Below are 18,780 nucleotides of genomic sequence, written 5' to 3' on the forward strand. Positions count from 1 at the left end.
TCGTAAGGGTGGCACTCTATTCTGTTAGTTGGAGTATAGTGGACGCTGGTTTCATTCATTCGTTGGAGATTTGATTATGTTCTCGTGGAAAGTACATGTTGACTTTGTACATACGATGGAGATTTGATTACATTCTCATAGAAAATACGTGTTGACTTTGTACATACAATGGAGATTTCAATACATTCTCGTAGAAAATACGTGTTGACTTTGTACATACAATGGAGATTTGGCTATCTATGCCCAGTCCCTTCATTACTCGGCCTGGAGATTATATCGACGGGTGGGGTAATGAATAACACTTCGAACCTATAGGCGTCTCCCTTGCCGCCTCATTAAAAACCTCACCGAGAAAACCCGATTGGGACGAAACCCGGATGAGGGAAAAAGAGTACGACTTAGGGGGCGCTTTTTTCAGAAGTGGAAGTATTTGAGATGGGCGACATTCCAATTGTTTTGGAGTAGCTTTCCTTCCATTGTCTCTAACTTAAACGCTCATTTGTTCGCTGAGACTGAGATTTTGTATGGCCCATCCTAATTTTTTTCCAGCTTTCCCTCATTATGGTCTTTTGCTGCATGTGTTTTAGCTTTGAGAACGTATTCTCCGACCTTGAGTGGTCGTATTTTGGCTTTCTTGTTATAGTACCTCTCTGCTTGTTGTTTTTGGGCTACCATTCTTATGTGATCCATGTCCCTTCTCTCCTCGACTTCATCTAGGTCTTGCAATCTACGTTCATCGTTACTTGGTCCGCTCTCATTGGAGTATCTCCGGCTAGGTTCTCCGACTTCGACGGGTATAACCGCATCAATCCCGTAGACTAAGGACTATGGCATTTCACCTGTGCTAGCTTTTGGCGTGGTGCGGTATGCCTATAGTACTTCTGGCAGTAGTTCAGGCCATAACCCTTTGGCGTCTTCGAGCTTCTTTTTTAATATATTCAATATCATTTTATTGGAAGGCTAGGCTTTATCGTTGGCGGCGAGGTGGTATGGTGTGGAGAGTATTCGCTTGATGTGCCATTTTTCATAGAACTCGGTTGTTTTCTTTCTGACGAACTGGGATCCGTTATCGCAGCTGATTTCTTTGGGAATGCCAAAGCGGTACATTATATTTTTCCATATGAATGTGATAACTTCTTTTTCACGTATCTGCGTGTATGCACCCGCTTCCACCCATTTAGAAAAATAGTTAGTTAAAACCAAAAGGAAGCGTACCTTACCTCGTCCTGCTGGAAGGGGTCCGACAATATCCATCCCCTACTTTATGAATGGTCATGGCGAAGTGACAGAGTGCAGCAGTTCTCCCGCTTGGTGTATCATAGGGGTGTATTTTTACATTGTTCACATTTCCTGACGTAGTCTGTGGCTTCTTTTTTCATGGTGGGCCAGTAGTATCCCGCGCGGATGAGGCATCTGACGAGGGCACGATTTCCTATATGAGCACCACAGTGCCCCTCGTGTACTTCTTCTAATACCCCCCTCGTTTGGTTTGGTCCGAGGCATTTGGCCAGGGGGCCACCGAACGTCCTTTTGTAAAGGTCGTGATTCACGAGGCTGTACCTGGCCTCCTGTATTCGGAGCTTTTTGGCTTCTTTCTTATCTTGTGGGAGCGTTCCTTCCTGCAAATAAGTTAAGATACGATTGCGCCATTCCCAAGTCAGATTTATAGAATGTACCTCGACCTGGTCTATCGAGGAATGGAGGAGGGTGAACACGTTTTATTTGTTGATATTTTGGGTGGCTGCCGCCAACTTGGCGAGCCCGTCTGCTTCGACATTCTACGCTTAGGGTATCTGGTCGAGGCGGCATTCATCGAATTCTGGTAGTAGTTTGGTAATTTCTGACTGGTACTTTTGTAGTCTCGGTTCTTTGATTTGGAAAGTCCCAGTGACTTGATTCACCACGAGCTGGGAGTCACAATGTAAGACGAGTCGCCGAGCGCCATTTTTTAGGGCTAATTTCAATCCTGCAATCACAACTTCATACTCGACCTCATTGTTAGTCATTTCGGGGCATTGTATGGATTGGCGAATCACTTTGGCTGTAGGGACTTTGAGGACGAGTCCTAGTCCCGAGCTCGACGTGTTAGATGCAACGTCGGTATAGAGGACCCATAGGTCGGAGGGAGATGGCGCTCGGTGCACCTCCTGCTCTGCTTCACGCAATATTTCCGCACTGAAATCGGCGACGAAGTCAGCGAGCACTTGTGACTTTATAGCAGTTTGCGGTTGATACGTTATATCGTGCTCGCTTAATTCTATGGCCCATTTGGCCAACCTGTCTGATAGCTCGAGTTTGTGTAGGACGCCCCTGAGGAGGAAGGTTGTCACCACCTTTATGGGGTGACATTGAAAATATGGTCTAAGCTTTCGTGAAGCTACGACTAATGCCAGAGCTAATTCCTCAAGGTGAGGGTACCTTGTTTCGGCATCAATTAGGGTTTTGCTGATATAATAGATTGGAGACTGCGTACCTTTGCTTTCGCGGACCAGAACTGCACTTACCGCGACTTTGGAGACTATTAGATACACCAGGAGGCATTCGCCTGGATCCGCCTTGACCAGTAGTGGCGGTGAGGATATGTGTGCTTTTAATTTCTTTAGGGCGTCGATACATTCCGAGTTCCACTGTAATCCGTGATCCTTCCTCAGTATGTTGAAAAATTTATGGCACCTATCTGACGACCGTGAGATGAACCTTGATAGGGCGGTTATTCGTCCCGTCAGCATCTGTACCTACTTTTTGCTAGTCAACGTCTCTGGTATTCCGTCGATGGCCTTGATCTGGTCTGGATTGACCTCGATACCCCTTTGTGATACTAGAAATCCTAGGAACTTACCCGAGGCTATGCCAAAGGTGCATTTTTCTGGATTCAATTTCATTTCGTATTGCCTCAATATTTTGAAGGCTTCCTTCAGATGACCAATGTGATCCTCCTTCTTTTTTGGCTTCATTAACATGTCGTCGATGTAGACCTCCATAGTTTTTCCAAGTTGTTCTTTGAACATTTTTGTCACCAGTCTTTGGTACGTCGCCCCTGCGTTCTTGAGTCCGAACGGCATAACTTTGTAGCAGTATGTCCCTTGGTGGGTGATGAAGGTGGTCTTTTCTTGATCTTCTTCTGCCATTAGGATTTGGTTGTAACCAGAATAGGCATCTAGGAAGCTTAATAGTTCGTGGCCCGCTGTTGCGTCGATGAGCTGATCGATGTGTGGTAGTGGAAAGGAATCTTTTGGGCAGGCTTTGTTTAGGTCGGTGAAGTCGACACACATCCGCCATTTTGCATTTTTCTTTTTTACCATGACCACATTGGCGACCCACTCAGGATACTTTGATTCTCGGACGGAACTATTAGCGAGTAGCTTATCGACTTCTTCGCTGACTGCGTCGTTGATTGCGGCGTTGAACTTTCTCCTCATTTGCCGCACAGGCAGGTAGAGAGGGTCGACATTCAGCCGATGTCTGGCGATGTCCCTTGGGATTCCCGGCATATCTGAGTGGGAGAAGGCAAATAGATCAGCATTGTTAGTTAAGAATTCATGGAACTTACCTGGTTCTAAGAGGTTATGCCCGATATAAGCTTTCTTTGTGTTGTCAGCGTTGTCCAATTGAACGGGGTCGAGGTCTTCCACAGTTGCCTTGCAAGCCTCTACGACATCTGGATCTTTGATGGCCTCCGTCTGTATGTCGCGTTTGGCTCCTGACAGGGCTGATTTCTATGCTTCCGCACTCGCTCCCTTTAGTTGTTGGGTGCGCGCGCAATCTTGGGCGATGCGGTAGCATTCTTGGGCGGTACGTTGCTCGTCCCGGATGTTGAATATTCCCAATGGGGTAGGAAATATGATCACTTGGTAGAAACTTGAAGGGACGGCTCGCATGGCGTGTATCCATGGACGTCCTATGATAGCGTTGTAGGCTGTTTCCTGGTTCATGACGTGAAAAGTCGTTTCCAGAGTGACTCCTCCAGCCAGAACGGGCAGCATTATTTCTCCTGAGGTTCGTTCAATTGCATTATTAAAACCCGTTAGTGTTATGCAGCGCGGTACTATCTTATCCTCGAGTCTCATCTGTGCGAGGACTCGTGGGTGGATAATACACACACTGCTTCCGTCATCCACCATTATTCTTTTTACATCGGTATCCGCAATACGTAAAGTTATAACCAGAGCATCATACTGAGGGAAAGACAAATTGTGGGTATCTGACTTATCGAAGATGATACTGTCTTCGAGGTCATCATACCGTTCGTGAGCGATTGTTCGCCTGAATTTGTGTATAGTGGTGAACTTCACATGGTTTATTACTGTATCGTCACCGTCGCCAATGATCATTCGTATGACACGAGCCGGTGAAGGTGGTTTTGGGGGTCCTTGGGGTTGATCGCGCCCACGAGTGAAGTTATCCCGTCCTCGTCGCTCAGCAGTTCTTTCAGGTGTCCTTGGTTCAGCATTCTTACCACTTCCTATCGCAAGCCTATGCAATCTTCGGTCTTATGTCCCCTTTTCTGATGGAACTCGCACAGAGCGTTTGATCTCCTGGTGCTTGGATCCGACTTCATTTTCTGCGGCCACTCTCTCATTTCGCTGTGGCAAGGTGCGTCGGGGTGTGACATCTGCATGTTGTGGTGGAGGTGGGATGGTGTCCGGATGTAGGGATGATGCCTCTCTCGATTGAAACGGGATAGTTGGTCCCTTCGACCGTCGTTACGGCGGTCTCTCCTTATTTCAGTTTGTACTGATGTTAGCCGTTGGATCGGACCATTTAAGTCATCCTCATCTGCCCTTACTTTGGCACAATATGCGTTATGGATTTCTTCACGTAGTGGGAGGGTATTTCATGAGCCTACTTAGCAGCTTTTTTGTTGCTTTCAACCCATTTCTATTTAATCCATTTTGGAAGGCTGCTACCGCTATCCCCTCCAATACATTGGGTAGGCTCATTCTTACCCTGTTGAACCGGGCTAGGAAATCCCGAAGTCCCTCGCCTGTCGTTTGTCTAACGGCGAAGATATCGTTTACACTAGCTTCTGCCTTTTTGGCTCCCGCATGAGCGGTGACGAATTTATCTGCCATTTCTTCGAATGTTGATATCGACCGTGCCGGCAGTTGGGAATACCATGTCAGTGCTCCCCCTGTTAGGGTTTCGCCGAACTTTTTCAGCAGCACCGATGACACCTGCTCTTTCGACAGATCGTTGCCTTTCACTGCCATGACGTAGTGGATTATGTGATCTTCTGGGTCTGTGGTGCCATTGTATATTTTTAAGTATGACGGAATTTTGAAGGTTTTTGGAATAGCATGGGGGGCTGCCACTTCACTATAGGGATGCTCGATGAATCGGTCGACGTCTCGTTTTGGTAGCATCTTTGGAGCGCTCGGTATTTTATCAACCCTTTCTTGGTGTTCCTTCATCTGATCACGGAGTGTTTTGTTCTCATTTTCCATTTCTTCCATTTTTTTTAGGATGGATGCAAGCGCGTTGTTACCTGCATTGTTGTCAGTGTGAGTATTACCTGCGCGTGGAGTTTCCGGTTCATCGGTGATAGCTGTGGTGTCAGCGCGCATTGTGCCTCCGATATCCCTCTAAACAGGTTTGTAGAGTATACCGCTCAAGGTGTTTGTTAACCACTCTTCTAATAGTCTTTTCACAGCCGGTGGAGCTTCTCCTACCGTGGATGTTGAAGTTTCCCTCTCACGCGAGATAGTCACGCCTTCGTGTGGGGGAGGGGGTGAGGTATCTCCCTCGGGCGTGGCGCCTGGCGTTGTATTTTCATTGTCTTCCCGGCCGGCCTTGTTGATAGAATCCATAAGGTTGCTAGCGACGCCTACTATCGCTTTTAGTCTTGCTTCCCCCTTTCCTGCCGTTGTTGATCTTTGCGAGGCCAGGAAGAGGTGATTATTTCTTTCAGGGATCTAGATGAAACTAAAGTCTCAGCTAAAGAAATCCCCACAGATGGTGCCAAATTGTTTGATTCAAAAGATATTGGAACCTTAGTGAACAAATCAATCATAGAAAATGAAGGGGTAAATCTCAGCTAAGCATAATAAAATCTAGAACAGAAGATATAAGTAACGAACGCGATGGAAAGTATTTGTTAATATTATGAAAAAGGCGGTAATTGTACAATGAAAGGGACAATCTTCAATATAGGAGAGATTGTATGAGTTTTGCTTTCAACTGAAAAGGTCCCAAAAACTGAAGAAGATCCCTCTAATAGGTATTTTCTCCGCTATATATAAGGGTTAGCCCCTTTCTGCACCCAAGAAAACATACCATAGGGAATATTCGTGAGAATATTCCAAATACCCCTTATTGGGCCTACACGACTGCACAACTAGGCGTCCTCTATCCGCTATCAGTCATCCCTCGTAGGGCGTCCTGCTTATGAAAATCTCATCTTCCGTTGCCTTTGTCAAATGGTTGTGGTCGTCCAAATTTGGACCCATACACACATGCTAGCTGTTCGATCCTGGACTGTGAATTATTAAAGACGAAATTGCAAACTACTAATGTTTTGCTGTTTAAACTTTCTGAAAATGTTTTTACCGTATTTGTTTTTCAAAATGGACACTGTTTATTGAAAAATAAGTTAAATGTACTATTTTGCAAACCAAAAGCAATGTAAATTTCTTTTGTACTAAATTTAACACATCAGAATACTCTTTGCATGGTAAAATCAAAATTTGACAAAAATAATAGGAGGGTGGTGGTTAAGAGTAGAAACTGGGTAAGAATAACGGAGAGGTGGGATCATAGGTGGAGCAACACTAACGTCTTATATGCTTATAATAGCCTTTTTAATGTGTAAAGCAGTCTTATATTTTCAATTATGATCGTCAAAAGCATAACAATTTTAGAAGAAATGACTAAGGTAGAATTGGCAATATAGATGAGCCAGTGATTAGTACTCATTATCTGGATTTAGTCGTAGTAAATTTCAACCTTCAAAAATATCTTTTAATATTTTCAAATGAACAAATCCCATTGTATTTTTATAGTCTCTAAGACTATAAATACTTTTTGCCAAATGATTATGCCCGAAAGGCAAAGTGACAGAACATTCTCTAAATTTCTTTCTTTTATTAGAAATTGAAGAAAATTACATGTGGGACTGGGACCATCATATTGTGTTTTTACAAGATATTGGGACCATCATATTGTGTTTTTACAAGGCGGAGGACCACGTCATTTGTCATATCCTTTGATCCTCAACTCATGGATCCTAAATTCTTCCTTAATATTCTATTTTATTGTCATTTACTTGACACTATAATCTCGAAAAGAAATTGTACATTACCATGTTTTAGAATTGTTTAATCTTTACCTTCTGAATTTACTCTCAATGAATACTTTTGCAGGTATTGACATGCTAGAGTAGAGACCCCATTCACTGTAGTGGTAAAAGTTCATATCTTTTCTAGAATTCGTATCTAGTCAATCAGTACCAAATTGGACTAATTTTTATATGCATATACAAAGAAGGAAAATGCTAGCTAGCAAATATGCTAAGTTTTCCTAGGAGAATAAACTCCATTTGTTTACAATTCTTCTCTAAGCTAATGCAGATGTTTGCAGTTCCTTTAATTAGGAGATGATCTATTCTTGCTTGCTTTCCTCTTTAAAAAGGTTTGATGCAACTTTGTTTCACAAAAAATAATATATGGCCTTTTTTGGTTTTTGATTAAATGCAGCAATAATATATAATTAGAGAATGCAAGTCATGTTGTTCTATACCCATATTAGGTTTCTGTATCCTTCTGGAATATGAACTAATATGTTACTTAACATTCATCCAGAAAATGTGATACCTCAATTAATAATCCTTTGGGCTATCAAATAGGATAACAGCAAATTCTGGTCATGCTTGGCTCGTGGACGAGTTGAAGGATTATTCTAGCAAGACTAATTGATTACTTCTACTAATTAAATAACAAAGTTTGTTGTATTAGTTGGAATTATAATCAATCATTGTGCTTCGATCATCATATATAGTGTAAATTCCTAATTAGTTATTGGCAAGTTGTTTTAGTCTCTTGATATATTATTAGGCATTGTCTTACATCCCATATATAGAAAATCAGAAACAAATCAGAAGATGATTCGCAGTTTGACATCCACGTACACCATCTCATGCTTCTGTTTTATCTAGGAAGACTTTCGACAATATATATATATATATATATATATATATATATATNAAGTGAATCAATTAACATAATAGACTCCTAATATAACTCAACAAACTCAATTATAACACACAAATTTTGTATTTCCAGTTATAAAAAAGATTCTCAACCGAAAAACACCCCCAAAAACATAGCAATCTTCAGAGAAATTATATAATACATCTGAATACATAAATTATATTAATTAAAAAATATATATGAATACATTCATGGAATATAGCGAGACAGTGAATACAATGAAATATATAGAATACAGCGGGATACACTGAAATACAATGAAAAAACAGACAATGAATATAATGAAATACATATAATACAGCGAGATACGTTGAAATACAATGAAAAAACAGACAATGAATATAATGAAATACATATAATACAGCGAGATACGTTGAAATACAATGAAAAAAAAGACAGTGGATACAATGAAATACATTGAAATATATTAACAGAAAATTCAAGTTGCCCAGCTCCCAACTTTGTCGTCTTTGTCCACTGCGGCGAATCTGTGGCGGCCTAAGAGGAGAATTGGTTCGAAAGCTTTGTAACGGAGGATTTCAGGCTGGACTAACTCGAGGGGAACGCCGTTGATTTTGATGAGGCCTTTCCATTCCTAGGGCTTGATTTCCATGGTCGTTGCTTTGATTTCGATGGTCGTTCCTTTGATTTCGAACCTCCATCTGAAAGAATGAGAGACCTAAACAATACACTCCATAGGGATAAAGAACCATGATTATACAAACAAGCCCTTGAATGACTTGGGAGTGAAGGGATAAATATAGACTCGAGAAGCAAGTGAACAAGAAGGTTAGTGCAATTAATTAAGAGTATTTTATAGCTTAAGGGTAGGAGGTAACCTTAAATAGATATTTGGCTATAAAAATCAAAAGATAGCTATGGAATATAATTTTTTAAAAAGATATTTATTTAAAATAAATAAGGTATCAACCTTTGCTATAGGAGGTAAAAATTCCTTAAAAGTTTTAGTTTGATATATTTGGCCAACTGTAAAATAAACCTTACTAAAGTACTTTTACATTATAAACTTTGCACTAAAAGTAATTTGAGGAAGATTTGCAATTTTATTGTAAGTCAATTATCCTCTATTATCAGATTTGATCTACCTGCTACTAGATCCTATCAAAGCAATGCTTAATACTATCTCAAATTATATTTCTACTCGCCATAAACGAGGCTTAAGTCTTTAAAATTTGATATGCTATAGATGTCGTTAGGAAGAGACATAAGAGAAAAACTAAGTGGGTGCTCATTGATGATAATAGAACCGTTAAGTAGAAAAACTTAAGACTAGATAATAGTGGTATCAAAATGAAACATTTTTGAAGTTGTGCAGTCAACAATTACTAGCTTTGGTGTAAGTAGCTCCTTCATATTGGCATTTCCCCAATCTTTGGTACCACTTTTAGACCATCTCTGAGCATTGTTGCATCAACAAGAGTGAGTTCCATCAACATGAACATAGATTTCAAGCATCATACAGAAAAATAAAGCAAGTAAAGCTTTGTTTGATCAAACTTTTCTACCATAGTGGATGGCGACACTTTCTAATATGCTTCTACCACATGCTCTCAGGACCTTCACAACAATAGCTATAGGGAATGCCGTGAGTCAGATGTGTTCTGATTGAAGCGTCTTCACTTCAAGATTCCTTGTCAAATGCCTACAGCCAAAACTGAATAGCATCTCTTCAACTGGAATTATTGCCTAAAATACAACAGCCTGTCTGCCTGCCTAGTTAAGAATTACATTCTGCCCTCCAACTAGCTCCAACAAGACAAAAGAATTGACATGTACAATAAAGAACCTATGATCTCTTGAGTACAAATTCGGAAAAATGCCTCATAATGCAGGTCTTGCTACCACAAAAGGTAGAAGTATATGATAAATAGATAATTAGACACCAGAAGGATTAATATAAAAGTGTCATATGGCTGCAGAAAACCGTGTCCTGCTCATTGGAATGCCGATTATTTGGCTGAATGTTACTGAAGTGCCATTTTACTGCTTCACCATAAATGAACTTTTACAACTGCACCCACCCACTGCACTAGGATTGGTAGACACCTGCAGAAAATAAGACATGCACAAAAGCGGTTAAATGAAAACCCGATAGTAACAGAAAATGAAATGGTCCTAGTGCCAGCTAAAAGATATAGTATCAAACTTTAACGGATGAAAATTCTTGGAGCAATGTGAACATTAGGATAATGGTATAAATTCGTGTAATACACTACCACACCCTCGTATGGAATCTTCTAAGACCATGTGATTTTTATTTCCCTATAGCTCAGATAACACCAGAAAACTTGCAGGCTTGCAACTTTTCAACTGTTTTCCTCCAAAATAACATCCAAGCACTAACACCATATTCCCCTTTAGAAGGTATTACCAAAAGTTCAATCAAGGGGGTCTGACACAATGGTAAATCATATGGTCCGATTCATTTACCTGTGTTTTGCAAAAATATAGATTTTTGTTTATTCATAAATATTTTAGCACAAGTCCATTATTTCTAGCATCCATCTACTTATCATAGTTGCGCCTTTCAAATACAGTATTTTTTTACAACATAATGTATTATTCTTTTCTGCTTCTGATACATTTTCAGTTGATGGGCACTACCGCACTAGAGAGAACATGGGGATTGTCTAGAGGAAGCAACCATAGTTTCAATACAGTATGTAGTGCAAGATAACCTTTTGAAGTATCAACTGACTTCCTTGTTCCATACATGACAAGATAGAAGACACAAAAATCTGCTCAAGTCTAAAGTGATCTTTTCCATACTCCAAAAGCAGTTAAATTTTGAAACAAAAAATCATGCATTTTCAAAATAAGAATTCTGGTCTATATGAGTTAGACACCTTTAGTTTCTAGATAAACTACTTGAAGGTAAAACTTCTATTTTCTAACCCATGCTAATAAATTGGTCGGTGGTACAATCATATCTGAGAATGGCAAGTGTTTTTGGGCTTAAACTAATGACCTGTCCTAGTTCTTGCTTCATTGACAAACAATAATTGAAAAAGAGGATAGCAACATCTATCATGCTATTGATCTAGAACACCAATATGCATGTGTATGTGACATGCAATAAAATACCAATAATGAAGGCCATGGAAGCTACATTTACAGACCTGAAAAGCAGAGCGAATCAGCTCCTCAACATAATCAACAGTTGCACCTTTGACGAAATCATATGATACATTATCCACGACCAATTTAACTCCGTCGCGCTCAAAAATTCTATGAAGAATAAGAAACGAATAAGATGGCAACATAAACAACATACTGACAAATCTTAATACTAGTAACATATGATACTAAAGTGCATTTTAAGTGGCTTTGCAGGGTGGGAAGGCGGGGAGTAGGATGCCGAATTCATACTGCAAAATATGTCAGATTTATTATGACCACCTAGAACATGATTCAGCAATCAATCAATTGTACTCGATAACTAGTTTTAAGACAATTAAGCTAAGACAAATAGGGCCCTCTAAAACTAATGCAAGGATAATATAATACTCGAAAATTGAATAGGCTGACAAATAGTAGAAAACGTCAGCAAACCTGTCATCAGAATTGGTCTTATCATCTAGAGAGAATTCATATTGAAACCCTGAACAACCACCAGCTTCAACACTCAAACGAAGCATCTTCTCTTTATGTTCGCCAGCTTGCAACTCTTTCATCCTCTGCTCAGACATGTAAAAGAACCAAATCAGTGAATTGTCTCAACTTAATTTTACAAGCAATTCAGACACCTAAATCTCTACAGACATCAAACCTTATAAAACAGTATAAAATCTTGAATCTTGTCGTCTAACTGATTATGCTATCACATAGTGATATGTATCACTATTTCCAGAACCGAAAAAAAAAATCCCCTTTTCCAGTAAACCCTTTCAGAAATGGAGGTTGGAGCTATTCACTTGGAAATTAACAACCTTCCACAAAGCAACTAAACAAGTTTTGATTTTTTAGCTGATTAAACAAAAAGGGATCAAGTCTCGTGATGCCTTCAAAAGAGAAAGCATAAAAAACTTGAATTTATGTCAAAAATTCACATAAGAAAATATTTATAGTGACAGAAAATATATCCCAAATAAAATCAATCATAACAGACATTTTTAGGATTAAAAAAAAAGGAAAAGTTTCGGATGGAAAGATATAAACTTACACGAACGCAGCTTTCGGTCATTAAAACAGAATCGGGAGCATCGGGTTGGGATTGGGATTGGGATTGGGATTCGGGTTGGGATAGAGCAGAAGAAGCAGAAGAATTCAAAAGGCGGTAATTTTGGTGAATCCGAGTGGTGAAAAACGGAACAATTCGACGAATCAGAGAACTTGACGACAATGCCATAGGCGATGTTGGAGAAGTATCGATGCTACTGCAATAAGTGTCGTGAGATGCACGAACGGTTAAGGGGGAAAGCCCGTAATCAATCTCTCGGCGAGGAACTGGAGAATAGGGATCGGGAGTTGGTGCAGGCTATTCGCCAGAATAGAGAGCTCGAGGAGCAACTTCGTGTGAAGGACGAAGAACTTGAGTTGGGAAAAGGGGTCGCCGCGGAGTGTGAGCATCTTCAGGCGAGGGTTAGGTTGTTGCAGTCTGAGCTGGATCTCAATGCCACTAGAGTCGAGGCGATGAGTGCAGAGTGGATGGGGAAGTTAACCGAAGTGGAGAGAAAGGTCTCCGAGTTGGAGAGCGTCGAAAGTGCCTAGGCGTCGGCTTCGGCCTGAGCGGCAGCTTTAGAGGACGCTATCCGTGTCCTTCAATCCAAGTAGGATTTTGAGAGGGCGACGGCTACGCTTAGGGAGGCGAGGCTCGAAGAGCGTATTGGCGACATTGACCAGGATGCTTCAACTTTGGGAGATCGGGTCGCTATTCTTGAAGCCGAAAAGGCACAATTGTTGGCCCAAGTTGAATCTTCCTCCGCCGCTGTTCCTTGCCATTTGCACGAACTCTGGGTTCATGCTGAAGCCCAGCGGGACATATATAAGAGTTTGTGGGAAGCGGGCAATGTTTCTGAGGCTACTTATGAAGGAGCTCGGGTGAAGGCACAAGAGGCTCGTGTTAACTGTGGTTATGATCCCGCGACACCGAAGGCTGCTGAAGATGTTGATGCCGAGGGAGAACTTTGTGGATATGTCGATAAAGAGGATGGCGGTGATGGCGCCAAGTAAAAATGTTATCTTTGTTGTTTTTTCTTGTTTCTCATTTTTTACGTTGTTGCCTTCTTCTTTTCTCTTTTTTTTAGAATTGTACTGGACCGGTTTTTGCCGTGTATTATCTGCGGTCGTTTGCGCAACTGTTTAAATAAAGGAGTTTTCATCGTTGTAAATCCTTTGTATCTTTCCCTCTATTGCTTTACATAACTATGGCGTGAATTGTTGGATCTTCGTATAGTGGATTTCTGATTTTTTCAGGGAAACCAATTTTGACCGGACTGAGTAGGACTCCATCGTGAGTCCGGATAGAGTCTCATTCGATTCGCCTGTTTGGGGCGGAATCGACTGGTGACTTATTTCTTTAAGAAGATTCGTCTTTGACTCAAACGAGTTTACATAATTTTGTTGTTCTGGATGAAGTTAGTCTCGACTTGAGTCGTTCGTATGGGATCCAAATGTCGTTGATTCGGGCGGAGTCGACTCCCCCCTTTTTTACACATCCGAATGAGGTCGAACTTAGAGTTCGTAGCGAAATCAATTTTTTAATTAGAAGGAAAGGAAAAACATGACGACAGCCGATAGCTGCAAAGGCATTATTGGGCTCGAATGATTTCAAACTTTTCTTTTTGCAATGGCCCTTTGCCGTAGGGATGTCATTTCAAGCTGTCGTCGAAATATTAACCCACTATAATTCGAGGGAGGTCGAGTCTTTATCTTGGCGATGGCCCTTAGCTGTAGGGGTATTATTTCAAGCTGATGCTGAAATGTTAGCCCATCGTTATTCGAGCGAGGTTGAATTCTTTATCTTGGGGATGGCCCTTGGCTGTAGGGTTGTTATTTCGAGCTTGTCAAAATGTTAACCCGTCGTGGTTCGAGCGATATCAAAATCTTTACTTTGGCGACGACCTTAGCCATATGGGTGTTATTTCGAGCTTGTTGAAATGTTAACCCGTCGTGGTTCGAGCGATATCGAACTCTTTTCTTTGGCGATGGCCTTAGCCGTAAGGGTGTTATTTCGAGCTTGTCGAAATGTTAACCCATCGTGGTTCGAGCGACATCGAACTCTTTTCTTTGGCGACGGCCTTAGACGTAAAGGTGTTATTTCGAGCTTGTCGAAATGTTAACTCGTCGTGGTTCGAGCGATATCGAACTCTTTTCTTTGGCGACGACCTTAGCCGTATGGGTGTTATTTCGAGCTTGTCGAAATGTTAACCCGTCGTGGTTCGAGTGATATCGAACTCTTTTCTTTGGCGACGGCCTTAGCCGTATGGGTGTTATTTCGAGCTATCGTAGAAATGCTAACCCGTCGTAAGTCCCAATTTTTTGGAGAGTTTTGGGGTGTGCTCTTGGGGAGTCCCGATTTAGCTTAACTTATGTGTTTCCTGGGTGAGTCCCAGTTTGCTTAATTTTTTTTTTGTATTGGAGGGTGTGATGCCGGAGAGTATTGAACGTTGCTACCTTGATAATGTTCATTTTATGCATATATTGGAATTTCCATGTTTAACCCCTTCATCGTTCGGCCTGGAGAGCTTGCCGATGGACGGGGCGATGAACTGTCCTTTGAACTTTGTGACATCTCCCTCATTGCCTCGTTTAAAACCTCCCCGAGATGGCCCAATCGGGACATCTGGGTGAGGAGAAGGAGTACAACTTACGGGACATCATTTTCTAGAAGTTGAAACGTTTGAGATGGGTGATATTCAAGTTATTTTGTAATAGTTCTTCCGTTCCCCAATTGGAATGCTTCTTTGCTCGCTTGCCCATGCGACGCTTGTGTCCCTGTTTAAGCAAACAGCAGAAGGTAAACCAAGATGGGATTTTCCTTACCTCGATCCAATGAATCGATGAACAAGGGTAGCCTTATAGCGTTTTTCGCTCTGCCAAGCGTTTAAGTGGTTGATGGAATGGTGGTTTGTGGATTCGGCAGCCGTGTTCGGCCTTCTTTTCTTCCTCCCCTTTTTTTATAAAACCTGCCCTGGCTCTGCGTGGGTTGGGTTTGCCTTAGCTCGTTCGTGGGTCATCCGATGTATGGATTATCCAGTGCGCGGGTCATCCCATAAGATGTGCCTATTCTCTTATGGGAGTTGCGCAACAGGCGTCGTCTTCTCTTGCAAGCTTTGCATGGATGTTGGTTGTAACTTCTGCTTCTATGTAGCATCATGGTATAGATTAGCATGTGAGGTTTACTTACCGCTCTTTCTGGTGGGTGATTATGTTTCACCAGTTTTGGATCTGAAGGAGACTAGGAGATTTGGCTAAGAAATCCCCACAGACGGCGCCAAAATTGTTTGACCAAAAAAGTATTAAACCTTTTGATTAAATCAATCAATGATGAGAAGAAGAGTAAATCTTATGTCAAGCATAATCAACTCCAATCTAAAAATGTATAGCAATACAATGAGTGAAAAGTAAGAACAATCAATATTTATTGATGTTAAATATCTCATCTTTGGTGAGATAGAAAGAAAAATCAGTTTACATCCTTCAGAGGAGAAAATTGCAAGAGAAAGAGTAGAGAGGAAAAGTTTCGCCTTTTTTTCTGAGAATCCCCCTTCTATATATAGTTCTCGAAGCTTTACTGTGTCCTTTGACCAACGAGTTCTTCACGTGACGGTCTTTTTGTCATTATCTGAGTACCATTTTTACTTGACATACACTGCCGATGATGGGAATGAGGTTGGTCGTGGTACTTCTCGCCATTTTACCACTTAGGTGGGGTTCCAGCTCAGTCGACCACTGTAGTCAGATTTTGACCATACACCTATCATGGTTTATATATATGCATTTTCATTTTTGTACGACATGACATCACTTGACAATAGTAAATTAATTTGGTTTAATAAATATCGCGTGTGGATAATTTGTTTTCCGGTTATCCTGTAAATTAAGTTATTGGTTACATTTGATTACCCTAGTGTTTGTGTAAAAATATGTGAGTTTACTGTATTGCTAGGAGTGTAGCTTAGGGTTACGGGTCTAGGGCATGCAGCCATACACGTAATTCATTTTTCTTTTGAAATGCAACTTGAAATTGATAACTTGAGTTAATGGTTCAATCCAAAAAAAAAAAAAAGTTGAGTTCTATGTATAATGGACCTATTGGTTCTTTCTAGTCATTAACATAATGAAACATTATAAACCATTAGAAAAGACAAGTATGTGGAAAATAGCTTGATCTGTTGCCATGATTATGGTCTTGATAATGTGCCTCGGATTTTTCCAGATTAAGATCTAGGGGGATCAAAATGTGATGTTTTACCTCTGCTTGTTTACGTGAAAAGTTATCGTGACATTTTAGCTGATTAAGCATTGATCACGTCCAATTATGCCTTATAAAAAGGACAAAGCGATCGTTGCAAATATATTCCGGTTAACAAGTCCGGAGTCGAATCCCACAGGGAATTAACCTATCAAACACAGCTATTGGACTCACACAAATTCACGTATTCAATCTTCAGAAACATTTGAGTAATAAATGGATGTTTACTAACTAAATATTGTGTAATGAAAATGCAATAAATAAGAACTAACTATGAACGGGTTGTAGAATCTAAGGTTGTGATTTCCTCTATTATTGGAATCCTTTCCGCTACGTTCCTATAAATTTGCCTAAGTCTTCTCTATCGATCATGTGGATTCGGACTGTCGTAACTCTCTCCCGAGTAATTACAACAATATACTAGACATATTCTCCCGAATTAGGCTAACTAATCTTAAGTACAGCTCACTTAGATTGCACCAAGGTTTCGTTATCCCTAATCCCACCTTTAATCCCTTCGTATTGATTCCTCATATACGTTAGGAGTGGTGTTGTTCAGCAACTACCTAAATATGCACTCTCTCCCGAGTAATACATACTCAATAGGAACAGTTAATTGAGGGCCCTTCAATCAATAACAATGAGCATATAGTTGAACAAATAGAGAAAATACTATGGGAAATATATATTAACGTAACAAGAAAATCATCCTTCAACAGGTTGCATCAAAACCTTAGATTAGGAGTTTAGCTATGCATAATCGTTTTCACAATCATAACAACAGAATTCATTATCAATGATAAAAACAAGAGGAAGAAAGATAAAAACTCGTTGCCGGATCTTCCGTCTTGCTTCTTGCCAGTTTTTGCCTTCAAAATTCTTCTAATAACCAAGATACCCTCTTTTTGGGCGAGCTGGGCTTCATATAGGTCAAGGAGAGTCACCTATGGAATTATAATTCTATCCCTGAAATATTTTTCCTCGAAGAGACGTGCGCGGCCGCGCACCTAGGAGGGTGACCACGCATCTGGCCGCGCACTTTCTGAATTTTCTGCCTGACTTGCGCGGCCCAGTGCACGGTCAGTGCGCGGCCGCGCACCTGGGCCTTTTCCTGCACTCTTTTTCATTCTTCTTTTTAAATGCGCTAACCTCCTTCGATCCTCTAATGACCTTCTGATTTACTCCATAAGCTTTTAGTTAATCTTCAACTCTCCATATTGGCTCAAAATATTCCTTAACATCATTGTAGCCCGGAATTTATCCTGCAAAGCATAAAACACTCAATCAGAGCAATTTACTCCCACTTAGAGCTCAAGCATCAATAAAGTGCAGCCAATTTAGAGTGCAAATAGTAGCCAAAACACATATTTATAGCCTACTATCAATACCACACACTTAAACTTTTGCTCGCCCTCGAGCAATCAAACCACACCTTAATAGACACCAACTCACTAAGCAACTTTCCTAACTCATCACACCAAGAATATTTCAAATAGTCTAAGTACAGTAGTGTAATATCTTCACCTCAAGAGTTGACTCACAAGCACCACGCGTTATTCACAACTTGCTCACTTACTCTACACAGAGATCCAGAATCACCTTTCCTTCATGAATCAAGTGCCCTCACACAACAAAAGAGAGCAGTTCCACACACAATACAATTTACGAACAATTATGAACTCAAGATAGAAATAATTTAATCACCTTCAGAAACGACATTCATGTGCCACAAAAATGCACCATAGGCTTGCCCGTAGTGTACTACTCTACTAATTGAGTTCATTCAGTCAAGGATCAAGTAGGAATTCTAACTGGTTGTAATGTAGGCTACGAGACGGGTATGATACATTTAGATATAAGAGTGACTACACCTCCCTAAACACTTTAATACATACACTTTAGTAGTTGGAACCCCACACTTATGTCAAACCATACTCCACCTTCAAATCAATGTACATTAACTCCCTATTATTTAAGCACCTTTTCATCAAAAGTCACCACTTATCAAGGATTATTTTTTTTTCTTTTTTTTTCCAATTCAAGTGGATCTTACTTCTTTTTTTTTTCCTTCAATATAGTTCACCTTTCTCCTTATTTCATTAGTTCCACTCAAAAGACAAACCAATCATCCCACACTTT

The 18,780-nt window shown here is 40.6% G+C and overlaps 1 protein-coding gene across 1 annotated transcript; it reads right to left on the reverse strand.

Annotated features, from left to right (window-relative positions):
• Positions 1-9,502: 9,502 nt before the first annotated feature.
• On the reverse strand, positions 9,503-12,573 carry LOC109221154 (iron-sulfur assembly protein IscA-like 2, mitochondrial). The gene is made up of 4 exons (XM_019385616.1): positions 12,388-12,573; positions 11,778-11,902; positions 11,345-11,453; positions 9,503-10,271 (listed from the first exon to the last, which is right to left on the reverse strand). Exons 1-4 carry the CDS (start codon positions 12,571-12,573, stop codon positions 10,206-10,208), a joined length of 486 nt encoding a protein of 161 aa, XP_019241161.1. The 3' UTR covers positions 9,503-10,205.
• Positions 12,574-18,780: the final 6,207 nt, after the last annotated feature.

This window comes from Nicotiana attenuata, unplaced genomic scaffold (genome assembly GCF_001879085.1).
Source record: "Nicotiana attenuata strain UT unplaced genomic scaffold, NIATTr2, whole genome shotgun sequence".
Taxonomy (NCBI): domain Eukaryota; kingdom Viridiplantae; phylum Streptophyta; class Magnoliopsida; order Solanales; family Solanaceae; genus Nicotiana; species Nicotiana attenuata.